At 48.0% G+C, this 16,857-nt stretch overlaps 1 protein-coding gene across 2 annotated transcripts; it reads right to left on the bottom strand.

The window, feature by feature from the left end:
- Nucleotides 1-6,805: 6,805 nt before the first annotated feature.
- Nucleotides 6,806-16,729, bottom strand: PPIL6 (peptidylprolyl isomerase like 6). 2 transcript variants are annotated; one of them, XM_087774650.1, is made up of 9 exons: nt 16,623-16,729; nt 15,210-15,305; nt 14,574-14,762; nt 13,609-13,674; nt 13,292-13,439; nt 12,149-12,316; nt 11,925-11,981; nt 8,608-8,743; nt 6,806-7,126 (listed from the first exon to the last, which is right to left on the bottom strand). In XM_087774650.1, exons 1-9 carry the CDS (start codon nt 16,707-16,709, stop codon nt 7,015-7,017), a joined length of 1,059 nt encoding a protein of 352 aa, XP_087630776.1. In that variant the 5' UTR covers nt 16,710-16,729; the 3' UTR covers nt 6,806-7,014. The 2 variants fall into 2 exon arrangements, with proteins under 2 accessions (XP_087630776.1, XP_009461641.1); XM_009463366.2 differs by lacking the exon at nt 12,149-12,316 and having other exon boundaries at nt 6,809-7,126; nt 13,609-13,671.
- Between the last annotated feature and the right edge of the window lie 128 nt (nt 16,730-16,857).

Here is a 16,857-nt window from a genome sequence, read left to right as displayed (position 1 = left end):
CAACACAGGCAAATGTTGGGAAACCAAGGCAAACATTCATGCCTGCTTGTAATCAAGGAGAGCCAAGCTAGAGCTATAAAGCAAATTCTAGTATGACCCTGATCTGAGAAAGGCGCCATCAGGTGAAAGGACAGATGGAAGAGAAGAGTTATGATCGGGGAAAATTCTCCCCTGCTTCTCCTAAGTGGGAGCTGGACTTGGGCAGTAAAGGGGAAACTGCCAAATAAATCTCTAGCTTAATCTTCCATTTTACTTTCTTTCCTGAAGGTGTTTTATTGCCAAGAGCCAAGAGACCAATACAACATCAGAAACTTTAAGGCAAGCTACCTATCATGGTTACTGTGTGAGCTCCAGAAAGGTCTGTAGGACTCTTGGTAATACATAATTTGGGTATAGAGCTTTCTGGCAACCTTCTGTACCGTCATATATTGTGGTGCTTCTGCTAGCGGGCAGGATGGCTAATGCTTTGCCTTCCTGCAAAGGAGTCTTAGAGTGAAGATATAAAAAAAGGGCTGCAAAGAAAACAGCAGAGAATCAATTTTGCAACATGAACAGGAACCTCATAGCAGCTGCAGTGAAATGACCAAACATGTTTTGTTGGATGTAAATGTCAGTGACATCTGAATTTAGTTCTGAAAAGCGATAAGATGACTAATAAGTCACACACTTTAGTTATCTCTCATTCTGCATGTGCTTTTTACTGGGGTGTTAGTGTAAAATAGTTCAGTTATTCCTGCAGTATGATTAAAGTTGCTGGCTTTTTAATGAGAAGCAATAATTTTCACATTCATTATTAAAATACTGTGTTTCTGTTCTAACTTTGAATAAGCGGCATGTAAAACACATTGAGAAGCAGCATAAATAGATACTGCAATGTAACCAAAACTGCAGTGAGCACTGAATATGGGAGTTTCCTATGGCTTCCACTCATCCCTCCTGGCCATGTCTGCAGAGTTTTTTATCTCCTTCTGGGACAAGGTCTCCCACTGGGATCAGGGCTTGATTCACAGGACCTCCTGTGATTTCACTAGACATGTGGCATTATTTGAACTCAGGTTTTCCTTTTTGCAGTTCTTGTGGGTTACGATATTAAATATATCTTCAGCAGTTATCATAGTGTTTTATGAGGGATGCAGTGGCAGTTCAGTTGATGTGCTGGACACATGAAGTGTCATGGTTGCTGCAATCTGCATTTCATGAGGAATACATACTAAAAATCTCTCCTTTTGAGAAGGAAAACAAGTAGGACATACGTTAAATGTGATTGATAAAAGACAAGACTCTAATCAGTGTGTATACATATGGAAAAACTGGGAGAAAATGAAGTAGACAATGAAACAGAACTAAGATTACCGGCAGGGCAAGAATTACAGCTACATCTCGTCTCCACAAGCAAGTGAAAACACGTCTATCATGTAATCCTGGGGGCTGGTGGGAATCCAAGAGAATGATAAATGCGGTTTGTCTGTTTTTTCTTAAAGTCAGCATCTCGGGACTTTGTTGTAGCATACAGTCAGCAGGATCATGGCAGTGTGGGTTGTTGTTGTTGGATTTAAAATATCACATTCATCACTGTATTCATTTTTTATTGCGCTGTTATATACTTAGTGGTTAGTAAGGCATTTACCTCTGTTTTGAATCTATAAGGAATTCCAAGCACTGCGTTACTGGAAATTTATGTGAAGTCCTTGGCAAAAATGGGTAAAAGCTGAGGGTCTGCAGATGTCCATTTTAGGGAAGCGTGTTTTAAATGTAATAAATGCCCAGGAATCGCAGCAGATCGTGTTGTATCAATTGGTGCTGGGCAAGATGTGATACTGGGCCTTTTGAAGAGGTTCCAGAGGAGCGTACTGCAGCTTGGGATGGTGGCGATGAATGAAAAAAAAAATTAGTAGATAAACTGAAGGGAACATATATTTGGTTCAGTTTGTGAACATTTGTGTTCATTTCCAAATTGTCATTTCACCTGCGTGGAAAGAGAAGTGCGCGTGAATTGTAAATATGTGGTGGGTGTTTTAACAAGGGAAATACACCATCCAAAGAGCTTTCGGGGTATTTCAGACCATTACATAATGATGCGTTATTGGATTCTGGTGCCATTCACCGCCTTCGTAATCATTCAGAAATAACGCATCGATTCCTGTGCTCAGAGCTTCGTAACCTTAGTTAATCCTCGCATCGTGAGACGGATGTGGGAGTAAATCCCGCTGTAGAGGTGTGTCTGATCGGGGCTGGACACAGCCCCAAGGCACGTACGGGGTTGCGCGTGCCGTGCTGTATGACGTCTAAGTGTGCATTTAAGATGCCCATGTGTCTGTCCCCAGCAGAAATTCTGGGTGAGGACATTGGCATCTGCCTGAGGCAAGCAAGGTGGAGCTGCGTCTGGTGTCCCCTCGGGCATGCTGTGGTACAGGCACTTGCTCAGCCCCACCAGGTGGGGTGGAAAGGCTGCTTTTAGCATAAGGAACAGGTGAAAATACATATACGCGGAGTGGTAGTGAGGATGTAATAACGCTAAAAGATTTTTCTTAGCTCTTTTAGAGACAGTGGTACAGGCTGATGCTTTTAGCCTAAGGCAAGCAAAAGAGAGAGGTCAGGAGAAGAAGAATGGAAGGCAACAGGGAGGGGCGAGATGGGGCAGAAGGAATAAACATTTCACCTGCGCAGCTGGGACCAACCACAGAACGAGGTCAGGCTGGTTTAGGTAACCAAAGAAAAATAAGGCTAATGTTTAGACGGAGTCTCCCTGCAACGGGATGATAACTTAAGTACATCCATTTACCGTATTTGTAACATGCCTTTTTCTGTCGGTGATGACGTAATACAGCAGCGGGCTCTGGCCTGTGTCAGGGCAGGAGCGTACCCCCTGCTCCTAGGAGTTCAGCTCTGTGCTCAAGGCTGGCTGGCTGATGAAAGATGCCTTGGCCAGCCTGGGAGCTTTTAAAGAGGAGTCTCAGTGGGGGCTCCCCCAGTTTTTCTCAGGAGATGCGTTTAGGCCGAGGTTCTTGCACCTGGGTGTCACAGCCAGGGGTGACACAGCCCTGCCTGTGCCCGGCCTTGGGGACCACTGACCCAGCCTCCGGCTCTTGCTGTGTCCTGACAGCCCGGACCAGTGCTTCTTCTCTCACAGCATCTGAGGCACGGGCACGATTGAGCTCTGTTGAGTTGGCCACCCATTAGTGCTTAACATCCTAAACCTTATCAGAATTGGATATTCAGTATTGGAAAGGGCGTTAGCAGCTCATATTTGCAATTTTAAATTGTATTCAGATGTTTAAAGATCAAAGTCAAAAAAGTAATTCTAGTTCTGCAGGTTGCAGAGGACTGCTAAAAGACCAATTAATTGATTTTTTATTTGCTGTTGGCTTCGTCATCCACGAATATCAAGATTCTTCCTATTAAGTTTGTAAAATCATTCCACTCTTACCCATTTTCTTCATGCAGTAGCTGTATCACATAATTCTGATCCAGTTGATGTGCTGCATAGCTGATACTTCCAGTGAAGTTCTTCCAAACCCAGCCCTTTGGACTACTGGTTTTCTCCCTGGAATTGGTGGCAGGAACTCTCTCCTCTCTGACTTACAGCTGGGGGTCGACAGTATTTTAGTAAGTGTATCTGAGGCAGTAAGTATACGAAGGACAATAGGAGAGTGCTATAGCCATGACGGTCTGAAAAGGTGAGGTTGGTCTGTAGGAAGATGAAATATGTTGTCTAAGGCCCACCTGATACGATTAAAATAAACAGATACTTCAGAGATCTGAGGGCTTCCCCATATCAGTGTGGGGTACCTGCATAGCTGAGGGGCCACCTAACAATTTCTGTTGACCTTAGCAGCCCTCTGGGTCAGATTCGGGAACCCTCTGACCTCAGACTAGGTAAACTACATTGCCGTTAATGACTTCACGCTTCAACTTTCATCTGATCAGTGCTTGAATTAGTAAGGAGTAATGACTGAAGCCTACTGTCCGTGGTTTGTTAGCACACTGTCCTTGCGATTTTAGCAGATACGCCTGTACGAAGAAAATAACTTTGTATGTAGTCTGAGGGCTTCTTTCATCACTTTTAATCTAGAGCAGTTCCTAAGAGAGTGTTTTGCTGGAGTAAGAAGCTCAGCATAAAACTCTAATAAAGCAAAACTTGAAAGACATCAATTTTTCCTACAGCAGTGACACATTACATAAATAAAACGCTGTGTAATCCGGTAAGATAATAGTTTTCTCAGGATGCAGGTTGCTGCCATCTGCCCTTTATAGAAAGGAGTTTTTTATATGGTAGCTGGGGACGGGAACTTCTCCAAAACCAGTAGTTGGCAATGGAAGTCTTCACCTCCCCGTCTGCAGACCGCCCTTGAATTTCCCGGCCTTTTGGAGACCCCGTGGCTTGCCTCTGGGCTTGCGAGTCCTCTGGATGCTTGCGCACACCACTTCTCTGGTCTGGCTCGCTCAGAGGAGGCAATGCCTTCCTAGTGACTTGATCAGAGATGTAGGTTACAAAAGAAAATACGGCACAAAACGTAATTTTGGGTTGAGGTTAAGATGGTTCTTCCTTTCCTGTTTCATTGTTCATCGCCTTGGGCTCCTTAAGCATATCCAGCTTGCAGGCACTGGGGAACCGGGCTTGAAAGACACACTCTTTCTTTTAGGTGACCTCCTGAATACTGGATGAAAGATTTTACCACATTTTTTCTGGCAGAGCGTCCTGTCATGACCAATGCAAATACAGCAATTGTGGCTTGCCTGAAGGATCATTATGCCTGAAATTCAAAATGTTTCCTGGTTGTGCTCTCCTTTTCTCGTTATAACGTTTTCCACGTGGCATAACTTCAACCAGTTGTCCCCTGCCCGGCCACTCTGCGCGGCTCTCCTAGATCCCGAGCGTACGACACCCTGTCTGTCGTATATCCAGCCGTCATCCTTGTTACCAGGTCCGTGACTTTTGGCACGGGATCAGCTTTCTGATACTCGATCAGGCATTTGCCTGCCCTGAGGGATCCTGGACGCTGCCCATTGCCAGCGCGTGAGTTTCTGTGCTCTGGCTGCTGCTCGGATCAGGTCGTTCGGACTCAAAGCACACGCTGTGCTCTGGCTCGGTCCCTCGTGGGGACACTGGGGGCACCGGGGTGCAGCCGTGCTACAGAGCAGACCTGCTGTGGGCAACCAAGCCAGCAGCAAACAAAAAATCAATTAGTTGGTCTTCTAGCATTGTCCTCTGTAACCTGCAGAACTAAAATGACTTTTCTGACTTTTATCTTCAAACATCTGAATACAATTTAAGATCCTTGCAAGAAATAAGCGCTGCTAACCTCCGTCCCAATACTGAGTTTCGAAGCCATACCCTTTCATAGGAATAGTCTCTATTACTTATGAAAAGTAATTTGTCAGGAAACGTGTTATTTTATGAAGAAAATACAACACCGTATTTTCATCTTTGGCACAGAACTATGAAGTGAAAATAATTATTCTCTAGGCAGTTTAATTGATTTGAAATGTTCCTACGGAAGACTTAGTTCCTATATAATAGCCTCTGTATAGACGGCAGAATGCTTTAGAAAATAAAAGGACAAAACATGTTAAACGCTCCTGAGCTAGCTACAGGCATATACAGATATTTTAGATTAAAGAATCCTTTTGGTTTGTACCATAAGGAAAGAAAAACCTAAATCCCCTTGCTAAAATTAAGACAATCTGTACTCACTCAGAGCATGCGGAGATCGCTCTCGGTCTGTGCCCTCTTCAGGCATTCAGTTAAACATTTGCTGATTTGTTAAACTCATTCCCATTTAGCAAATAAACTTAAGCACGTTACTTCTCATAAAATCCGCAGGCTTAAGCTCGGACAAAATTAGGTCTCTCCTAACACTTCCTTAACTCAGTCTTTCTCATCTCACGCTGGCGCCGTTTTGCGGGGTTTAGCGGCTCATGCGGTGAGGCCAGGAGCAAAGGGCGCTCAGCGCAGCGCTCTTCACGGTGCCGGGAAGGGAGGCGAGAGGGCTGTACACCGACGGTGTCCGTGTAGCCCTGGCACAGCAGGGCTGGTTTAGCCTTCTGTCTGCATCCGAGCCCAACAAATGCTCTTTCCCTTGAACGGCCAATGCGCTTGGTTATGGCCTCTCTTTCCAGGCTGCATTTTCATCTTCCACACCTCTTCTTTTAATGCTTACCTGCCACCCTTTGCTGAAGCCGTCCACGCCCAAGCTCTGCGCCGTACATCAGAGAGATCTTGCGTGTAAGAAATCACTGACACTAGCAATCATTGTGTATTATATATTTGCATCCACACGTAACCTTAAAATTTCCTGTTTGGCAGTAACTTTATAAACAATATTTTTCTCTGTTTTAGTGGCAATAGTCACGTTTTTTTCATTTGAGACCAGCTGCCAAAAATAATTACTTAAAGCTTACACCTGCTCTAGCATTTCCCGGTTTTAGCCCAACACAGCCCAACCCAATTTCAAGGGCGTTACTTTTAGCTTATAGTAGCCAGTGCAGGATCAAACGTGTGGCATTCAGAGAGGCTGCACTCCTGCAAACCTATTTTTCCCTCCTTTCCTCTGAGGTGTCTGAGTTACCATATGCAGACTACCTCTGGTATCTGCGCTGTATCAGGCAAACCTGGCAGGGCAACTGTGCTGTGGAGGTTGTGGCAGAGGCAGAATTTAGCCAGGAACAGTTAGCTTTATCCCTATAGGTGTGTATCCATCTGTCCACCCCTGCTTTAGCCATATGTGCCTTTTATCATATCTGCTTGTCACTCTATAATTGTAGTAACACCATTTCCCATAAACTGTAGACTGGCACTGAGAAGTGTTCACAAGTCTTCTTCTATACTCCTGGAAAAGTGCTTTTTAACAGCTTATGAACGTTTTTTTTTTAAGCCAAAAGAACATTTCCAAGGCATTCACACGTGCAAGAAGTGCTTTTATTTTTGCCTTAAGTGAAAGCCATGAAGGTCAGTAAAAAGCTGAGTGGAAAAAAGTGGTCTACCTTACAGCAGGCAGGAAAACCAGCTGGCAATCACGGCTCGAAGGTCCCACAGTTAATAATCTTGCAGGCTACTGTAGGCCTTTCGTTATACGTAGGCACGGCTTCCAGTCGCTGGAGGACCTCCGTGCCCTCGATCAGTTGCCTATGGGAGGGAGAAAGCGCACATATAATCCGTCTCCGCCCGGAGCCAGCTCTGCAGCCTCTGGCTTCTCCGAGGCCGTAACAAACTCAGGCACCAGTTTCCTACTGGCAGGCTGCACCCGCTCTGCTCTTTAAAGAGTTGTTCTTCGCAATGGAGTTGCAAATGCCATCAGTTCTTGATTAAGTAGCCACTAGTTGGCATTTTAGGAGAGGTGAAAATACTATGGCTTTATGCAGCTACGTTTATTTAAGGAAATAAGTGTTGTACCATGTGCTCCAGCTACAAATGGCCATTACTTTTGAGGAGAAAGGAGTCAAGAGACATGCTGTCCGAAGTGACGGTATTAGAAGTGACTCCCTGAGAAATATCTTTCATTTCCGTCCTTCACAGAGCCAATCTGAATCCTGAAAACAGTCCAACATTTTGGATTCTTTACGATTTCCAGCCTGTCCTGCTGCCACGCTGCGGGAGCACGAGCTGTGCCTCCTGCAGGCGCTGGCATGGCGATGGATGCCAGCAGTGCTCTGGAAAGCTTCATACCGCATCCCATCCCACCCCATCCCATCCAGCGCAGCGGTACCAAGCGGGAAGGACATTGCAGGCAGCCCTTGCCCAAGCAGGGACGTCAGAAGGACTGAGCCAGCGCAGGGCTGGAAAGTGCCCGGCTGTCCTCGTCGTGTGCTGTGGCTGCTTTTTGCTCCCTCAGGATTAAATTGCCACTCAGATTTAAGAGGGCCTGGCTGTAAGATCATGGATCCCGCACCTTTCAGATTACAGAGAGTTGGTGGCAAGATAGAAACTTGAGGTGAACGCCACTGGTTACAAATATATCCAGCCAGCAATCAGTTTTGGTTTGTTCTCTGTAGGTTAGACGGTTATGCCTTTCTCTTCCTTTAAAAATGCCATCTTTCTCCATGATGTGGTTACATGGAAACTGCACTGTGAATTTCTCTCTCTATGGCAATACATACATATTTTGCTCTCTTACATCAAGCAAGCTGCTCAGAGCAATAATCTTCCTTATTACGTTCCTGAAAATCTAAAAATCTTAACAGGGCCAGCCCGATACATTGACCTACTGAGAACAAACTCTCAGCACACATTCACTAAGGTAATTTTTTTCAGCTCGTGAGGGCAGAGAGCGCCCAGAGGCTTTGCTCAACACCGCCCTGCCCATCAGGGCCCACCTTCGGCTGACACGGAGCTATGCAGGCATGGATTTGTAGCCTTCATCCTGGAGAGGCCCCCAGCGGCTGCCTAAGCTTTGCCATAGGGTTTTCCAGCTTGAGCAAGCCAGGCCAGTGCAGAGCAAGGGAGGGATGGGTGTCAAATCTGACTTATCCATCCTCCCCCTGGCAAAAGGCATCTGTGTTGCAGCTGCTGTAGGGATTTCATGGACGCTTCCTCCTGGGCAGCGGTGTCCTGCGGGGCCAGGGCGACCTCCCGCGCGCTGCAGCGGTGGCAAGTTGGTGCGTACCTACCCGAAAGCCACGTATTTTTTGTCCAGGTAGGGAGCTGGCTGGAGGGTGATGTAGAACTGCGAGCCGTTGCTGTGGCGGCCCTTGTTGGCCATCCCGAGGACCCCTCTTCCCTTGTGACGGATGGAGAAGCTTTCATCTAGGGAAAGAGTTTGGGGATGAAAGGCTGCAGCTGTGTTGCTGTCTTTGCTGCTGTTCACCATACAGCTCCCTTTTGCCAGCTCCCGCAAGGTCCCCTTTCCTTCTTCCCTGCTCTCCCTTTCCCTCCAAAGGTCTCATCGAGACTCATGCGAGCAAAGTCTGGTTTGAATCAATGATGTCCTTCCTAGAAGGAGCTTCCCACTACTGCCTAGTGCTTAAGCCAGTAGCGAACCTAATGAAAAATATTCATGAAAAAGCACTCTAGGTGTTTCTGAATGTCAGAGTCACAGCAACAATGCCTCCGTCTCCCTGTTGTCGGTCTGTAATGCCTCTCGCCGGAGGAGCAGCATTTCCCCGCGGCTATTTGGGATTATTCCCGCTGTATGGATGAAGAAGGCGGGAGGCAGAGCGGGTGCTCCAAGCATCCCCTGTGAGCAGAGACAGGGCTGTGAGGGCAGGACTGGGGTGGGATGCCTGTCTGCTCCTGGTGCTCAGCGACTCGCACGGGAGGGCTGCTTTAGCCAAATAGAATGACAGAGCTGAATAAATGGAGAGGAGATATTTAGTTAAGGAGGTCAGGGTGCCCCCAGAACAGAAGCAGCTTCATTCGGCAGCAGGAGGAGGCAGGCGATGGGAGACGCAAGGCAAGAGCGAGTGAGAGCTGTGAGGAGGTGAAGAAGATCCTCCATGCTGGCTGAGGAAGGACTGGTTAGGGAGGGAAGAAACAGCTCTCAAGAGGGATGACTGGGGAAGGAGAGGCATAAGGCACGCTTGGGTTTGGGGGATGATGGCAAGGACTTGACTCCTTCTCCTCCATGGGGGAGAGCCTGGCTACGAGGTGGGGAGCAGGGGGTGCACTGGTCCTAGCCGCCTCCGTCACCCGTCTCCGACCTGATCACACTGAGCAGTCAAGAGCCCCATCGAGCTCTCAACAAACTTGAAGGAAACTGTAGAAATGTTTAGGTTTTATTGTTCTCTGATTTTTTTTTTTTTAATTCTTTTTACCCTGTTAGAGTGCCCTCTCAGAAACTGATTCATAAAAATGGTAATTAAATTTTAACTGAACAGTTACTCCCTGACCGCTGCCCTGTGGTTTGCAGTGACTTCAGCAGACTAATTTTGGAGTAGGATGCTTTGTCCTATGACATGCTGCTCCAGTCCGAGTGATTCTCTGTAATTACCTCAGTCCTTTCAGCTCGTTACAGTAAAATGCAGTTGTGTCCCATTAATTTCAGCCGACGTTGCAGTGCGCAGACGCGTGCCAAGCGCGGCGTCTCCCAGAACATTACCGGCTGACAGAGGCATCTCTCACCCTTTTCAGATATCGAAGATATTTGTCCTCTGCCCTCAGTGTAAAATAGTTTGGCGGGAAGTACTGGGAAAGCAATCTAAGCCTTAAAATAAAAAGGCATACCCAAGGGAACACCTTTCTCAAGGATGAAAAGCAACTTTTAATTAAAAAGGGGGAGGGGAAGAATTAGCAATCCTCTCCTTTAATGCATCAACACGTGGAGTATGTGTAATATGGGTAATAAAACTCTTCCAGGGACACTTTCAAGGTTGACAAATTCCAAATTAAATCCACCTTAAAATTACTTAAGCGAATTTTGACGTGTTGTCATCTTCCCGCATGACATGGCAGCTTCTTTCCTGGCTAGCACAGGGAAAGCACAAGCTTTGCCTGGAGGAGGAGGATGGAGCCGGGAGCAAAACGCCGTGCGCTGGGCTGGGGCTTCGTGCCACAGCCCGGGCAGCGCCCGTGGGGCCGTAGCTCTCCTGTATGCAGAGGTGCGTACGCATGCTTAACTTCATTTTCCTCCGCGGACGATTTCTATACGAACAGAAAGTGCGAAGGGTGCGAGATGTGCGCTAGCACAAATCTATTGGGCAGCATTGCTGGAAAAGAGGATTCACAGACTTTTAAATCCTCAGTGACATCCGCCTTGCAAACAATTTAACAGCCAGTCCTAGTTTTTTCCAACACCAGCTTATATTCTGAGATGTGCGTGTCCCGAGAGTCTAGGCTTGCTGCTATTTCAGGAGCTCCAGCATCAGAGAAGTGACTTTTGCCCCTTCCTGCCCACTCCAGGCAGCCCATAGCATTTACTGCCTTAAATCCTGCACGCCGGGCTTCCACCTCCAGCAGCTTCCCTGCCCGCCAGCGCCGCGACTCGGCCGGGCAGAGTGGGCTAGCGACCGGCTTCCAGCCAGGTTTTGAAAGCTCCGTCCGTCCTGGGGCCTCGAGGTGAGAGCGACTTCTCCTCACGACTCGGCTCTTCAGCGTCTTGGGAAAGAAAGTTTTCAGCTACGCTTGGCATTTCTGATCTCTCTGTTGGCTGCCGCCCAGCCTGCTCGAATGTCACATCGTTTGCGCCATTGGCAATGGGAAAGCTTTTATATAAGGGAACATAAATCAGTTTCAGAAGTGCTTTAACTGTCATAAAATGTCTTTATGGGTAGCATTTAATCTAAACAGAAGATCCCAAATGTCTATGTCAATTACATGGGTTGTTTTTCTTAAATATTGCAAGTTATAGTGTTCTCTTTTCTTTACATTTTATTACTTTATACCAGTATGGGGGAATATTTTTTGTTAAACTTAGCTCGCGTTTGTCATTTCTCGACTTTCACAGTTTTATGTGAGATTGAGAAGTAACTCCCCTTACATCAGCAGAGTCACGTAGCCGCTGGCAGCGATGCCTGCGGTGTCCCCAAGCCTGAAAAGCTGCCAGATGTCCAGGAAATCTAAAGTTAAAGCCGACTTACTTCCATTACTTTAAATGCATTTAAACAAGTGGCATCGGGTGCCTGGAGGTCTGTGGCTAATCCGCTTCTACATTTCTAAGGTCCTGTCCGCAAGGTGAGTATTTGCAGTTTGAAATAGGGGAGTGGGTGACCGTCAGCCCTCGTTTAGGCAGGGAGAAGGGGCTGGTGGAGCTGCGCCTCGGGCAGGGGACATCAGAGGAGGGGGCCGAGGTTACAGATCAACAAGTGACCTCGCTAAAGCAGTCCGCTCATGCTAACGCAAGCAGATAACAATTCTGACTGAAAAGCAAACCCTTCTGCTTTGAGGGGATGAAAGGAAATTCCCAGGTTATTCCGTGAATAAAATCAGGGAAACAGCTTGATTTTTTGCAGAAATTTGCCATTTGTGCAGTAAGATAGCTGAGGAAGCATACCTTCAAAGGTGGGACCATAAATTGACTCTCCTCCGCCTCCCTTTCCAGTTATGATGTCTGCAGGGTAGATAAAAGTAACCATCAGAGACCAGGTTTATCGCAGGCGTTACTGGGGGCTGGCAGCGAGCACCTCAGCCAAGGTCAGAGACGTGGGTTGCGCATCAGCCCGGGGCAACAACTGCATCCATCCATCTTTCTGTTTTACTACCGAAATTCTATCAGACCTTTGGGAAGAGCTCTGCTTCCATCCCAAGAGGCAGTCTCTCTATGGAGAACTACTTCACGCGGTGCATTTAATCGCTGCCCCTCTGAGAAGGTCCAGCATCTCCTGCTGGGAGAGGTGCTGCGGCAGCAGCGGCCAGCGGAGGCAGGGGTGCCCTGGAGAAGGACGCCTGTCGGAAGGAGTAGGATTAGAAGAAGGAAGGATGAAAATGCAGCTGTGATATTATGGTGAGTTAAGACGACTAACTTGTCTAAGAAAAGAGATTTGATAAGAGAGAAATTCCTATTGAACCAGATTTCTGATGAAAAATCTAAAGAAACCTGATGCATCTATTTTTTTTTTTTTAAAGAAGTGTGGTTTTGTTACATTATTTAGACATTGTCTAATACCAGTCAGGTTCTGGTTAGTCCTCTACAGTAGCAAGCTTGGAATTTTAGGTTGCTTTTATGGACTACATAGATATCTGCATAGTTACTCATGAAAAGTATCTTCAAAGTATAAACTTGAAATGGATTTAAGCAGTCAGATTTGGAGCAAGGCAAGCACAGGCAGGTAAGATGTACGAGAGAGCAAAAGGGAGTGGCAAAGGAGATGCCTTCTGATGCACCTAACTATCGTGACTTCCCTGGGCACGTCAGTGGGGCAAGCCGCGCGACCCGTCGTTCATGGTGCCCTTCTCCTCGGCGCCACGCTCCCAGCGTAGCACTGCTGTTCAGACAACTCACCAGCCCATTCGCAAGGCCTCTGACACTTGGCTAAATGCCTCTGTAAGTTAATCTCTCTATAAAACAAGTAATATGTTTTCCTATGGATATTCTTGGTGTTTTCATGTTTCCAATTAGTTTCCTAATTGCTTACCAAAGAACTTCATGGAAAAGAGTTTTAATGTTTTCAATTAGTTTCTTTGATTCTTTGAAAAGGTCTTGAATAATCAAAAGAACAAATTGTCCAGACTTTCCCTATGTTTAGAAAGTGAGATGGCTAAAAGAGAAAATGTTTTCTGGTTTTTATATATATATTAATTAAGAGATTAGCTTTGTCCTGGAGTTCAGTTATGTCTCCATGGATGAAGACTGTTATTCATGCAGATCATCCCCCGCCTTGTGCTGTAACTCGGTTTTACTCAGGACACCTGGGAACGCACCTCCTCCTTGGATCCACCCGTTTCTCACGAGGCGATGAAAAAGGGAGTTTTTGTAGGTGAGCTCTCGGCCGTCGCGGGGAGACGTTGCTCCCCCGGCGCACAGGGCGCGGAAGTTCTCACAGGTCCTGGGACACGCGTCCGAAAAGAGCTGCAAAAGCGAGAAGAGGAAAAACACGTGTGAAATTCTTAGCTGACGGTGTGCGAAATTCCTCGCTGACGCCCACTGGCCGGATTTCTGTCCCCTCTCCTTCGGCAGGTGAAACCACCGCGCTGGGTGGACTTGTTCCTCGCTTTTGCTTTTCTCCTCTGTAACGTACCTCAAAGCGCAGCCTCCCGACGGGCTGTTCCTCAATGGCTATCTCCAGGTACACAAACACGTGCTGCTTAAAGCAGAAAAACAAAGGCAGTGAGGGAAAGACCAGCTCTCCGTGCTGCACTCGTTTCCTAACGCAGGCCAGGGTCCAGCTGCCCGGCACGAATGGTCTCAGAAAATGTCCGCGGGATTGTCAATGCAAAACAGCATTCCTACTATTTTGTTTAAATAAACAAAAAAGTAGAGGATGTTTCACTTCGTTCTGGGCAGAAATAATCCAAACAGTGTGTTAAAGCAAGCTATTGGGCAGGGTCTGCTTCCTCCTCTTGCAGTTATTTACAAGCCCGTTGCAGCCCATACAATACAGGCAGGAATAAATGAATCCGCAGGAATACCGGCCACACTGCCAAAATGGACATTTCTCGCTCTTCCAGTGCTTCCCAGCCAGCCTCAAATCTGCATGCCATCGATGCCGTATTGTCTATGTTACTCATTTTAGTATGACATTTTATTTTTCTCTGCTCTCAATACCGTGTCAGTGCAGGCCGCATCACACCTCACGACACCATGGCATTGCAGGGAGGCTTGGCTGGGAAAGGAGAAGTTTGGCAGTTGGGCTTTTGGTACCCAAGAATAAGGGCACCCAAGAATTTGGGCACCCAAGAAAGGGCTGGGTGGTTTGGGATTTTGGAGCAGCCCAGTTGCAGCACAGTCAGCAATGCGCTTTTGTTGGACTGTTCAGCCCTGAGGCAGTTAATGCATGTCGGGCATCTGGGCTAGTGTTTGCCCCTTCCTGGCTGCTGAGGGGCATGGAGGCTCTGCCCTCCTCATCCATCTCAGGGCAGAAACCAAGAAACTGCCACCGCTGTGCTCGCTCTCCTTCCTCCTCGTGGTATCTGCCCTTTCATCTGACAGCCTCTCCAGCCACTGACAGACTTTGTACTCTTCTCGTACAGCAGTGCTACTTGCCTGGCTGCTTTTCAGATATTTGGTGTAGAAATCCTCAGCAATCGCTTGGTAAAGTGCCTCGGGCTTAAAGTCGCGATAGTCCCACTGGTGGTAGGACCACTTGAGCAGCTCCTTCTCGTCCCCCAGCAGCTGGCCTCCAACGAAGCACATCACCGGGGAGGCGTACGCCCACACCTCGCCTCTCAGTTCCTGCATTTCAGTGGGAAAACATAAAGCCTCCAAGGGTCATTTATACCTGTAGCGAAGAAGCCACCGGTAATAATCCACCACGCCTGTGATATTTTTATGCCTTTCCTACTTTTCAAACCACAAATCCCGCCAATGGGAAGGGATTGGGCAGCACCTTTCGGTGAGGAGTGCTGATGCTGCATGCAGTGACGTGCCCTGAAGGTCTGGATCCCGCTGCTACAGGACATTATCGTGACGACAGTCACCTGGGTGTCGCTTTGGGGGCAGCTCAGACTGAACAGGAAAAGCGCCCGGAGCCCCATCCTGCCCCAAGAGTCTCTGAGGACGTTAAATAAAGTGGAGTGGAAAAGCCCGCTTCCGAAATCTGCGGATGGCACCGAGCTGTGAGATGCTGCAGCCCCGGGGAGAGGACTCGTGTCCGAAACAACCCGAGGAAACGAGAGTTACCTTCTTTTTCTCCTGTAAATATTCATGCCATGCAAATTCTACTAAAGGCTGTATCACAGGATCTGCAAACTTGCTTGGAAATTTCAGCTTCAGAGCCTAGATTTTCAAGGTAAGGGAAAAAAATTGCTCGCAAGCAGTTTAATACCCTCCCACCCCATCCTATCACAGCTTGTATTTCCCTCATGAACTACAACCGAAGCCGTGTTCTAATCTGGTTTCTGCACTGCACCCCTCATGCCTCTGGCGTAATTCCCGACACTTGCAGAAGTACACGCAAATCGTTCTAAATCCCCATTTGCAGGTGTAGTGGCTGTCTTGTTTCTCTATGAAAGGCTGCTTCACAAATATTATTAAATTATACTGGTACTCCCCCCACTCCCACATGGGCTGGATGTAAGCACTGAGATATTCAAAGATGTTTCTGAGCATCATCACTGCATTTTTGCATGCGTTTTGCAGGCGTGGGGAGTTGCAGTCCCCTACTGTCCCAGGAGATTGCGCCCAGGGCTTTGGGGCAAGCAAGTGGCTCGGTGAAAGCTGCAAGGTGAACGTTTCCAGTCCCTGTTGCTTGTACCATTGCCTCGGGAGCACACCGCGATTTAGATATGGGACATTCCTGTCCATGGATTTAGCCTCATCTCCGTGTGGGCTGTACACAAGTGCCACAAGCTGAGGCTTAAAGCCAGCCCAGCTGGACTTAAAAAGAATAAAGTGAAGAAGTGACTTTCTATTCAGCTCCCAGTCACTGTTGCTATCGTTGGGACAGTGGCTGGAAAAAAAAAAAAAGGAAAAAAGCCAAGAGGCACGCACCTCCTGCAGCTGTCGGCTTGGCTTGTCCTTAGGGCTGCTGATAGATGGCAGAGCTTTGCCAGCTGTAAATAATGCTGGGGAACAAGCCTGGCAGGTAAACCCTTACGGGCAGGGAGGGCATAAAGGTCAGCTTTGTGCCCCCCACGGTGGGCTGCGTGCTGTGCATCTGCCGCACGGCTGAGCTGCTCGTGAGAAGTCTGCGAAACCCCGTGAGGCTGGCAGCTCTTTTCTTTCTCATCTGCACCGACAGAGCTGCGTTAAGGGACTTGTCACGAGCTGCCGAGCAAGTCAGGCAGAGCTGCGATGTGCGTGATGTCTTACACAGCGCGGCACAGCAATTTCTTGGAGGTGTAGGAACAAGGAGGCGAGGATGCTGCAACGGAGACCCCCTGCCCTGAGCAGCGCCGAGCCGGGAGCCCATAAAGCCTCGGTGCCTGTGCTTGCACCTGGCAACGCCAAAGAAAAGCAGAAACCCCCAAACTGGAATATTTTCTTCCTCAGAGCCACTGCTGGGTGCAGGCATACCTCTGCTTATTTACTTCCCAGCCCACACCGCTCCCTGCTGCTCCCAACCCAGCTGTGGGGCTGAAGCCCAGGGGTTACCTCTGCTGCGCACTTGGCCACGTGGAAAGCTGGGTCCCGGAGCAGCCCCACCACCGCCACCACCACCGCCACCCGCCGCGGGCCCATGGCAGCCTGGCCACCGCGAGTCCGAGTCCGTCAACAGAGCCTGGCCCCATGGCAACGCCGGACACCAGCACCCCCCCGCCCCCGCATTTCTAAGCACTTCCCAAGCCTAACGTAAGCGGGTTTCAACCCTGTGGGAGGGTGGGAAATG

Source organism: Nipponia nippon, unplaced genomic scaffold (assembly GCF_047370975.1).
Source record: "Nipponia nippon isolate SJK-2023a ecotype South Korea unplaced genomic scaffold, ASM4737097v1 scaffold_4, whole genome shotgun sequence".
In the NCBI taxonomy this organism is placed as follows: Eukaryota; Metazoa; Chordata; class Aves; order Pelecaniformes; family Threskiornithidae; genus Nipponia; species Nipponia nippon.
The sequence above is the reverse complement of the archived record's forward strand: the minus strand, read 5'-3'. Positions and strand labels throughout refer to the sequence as shown.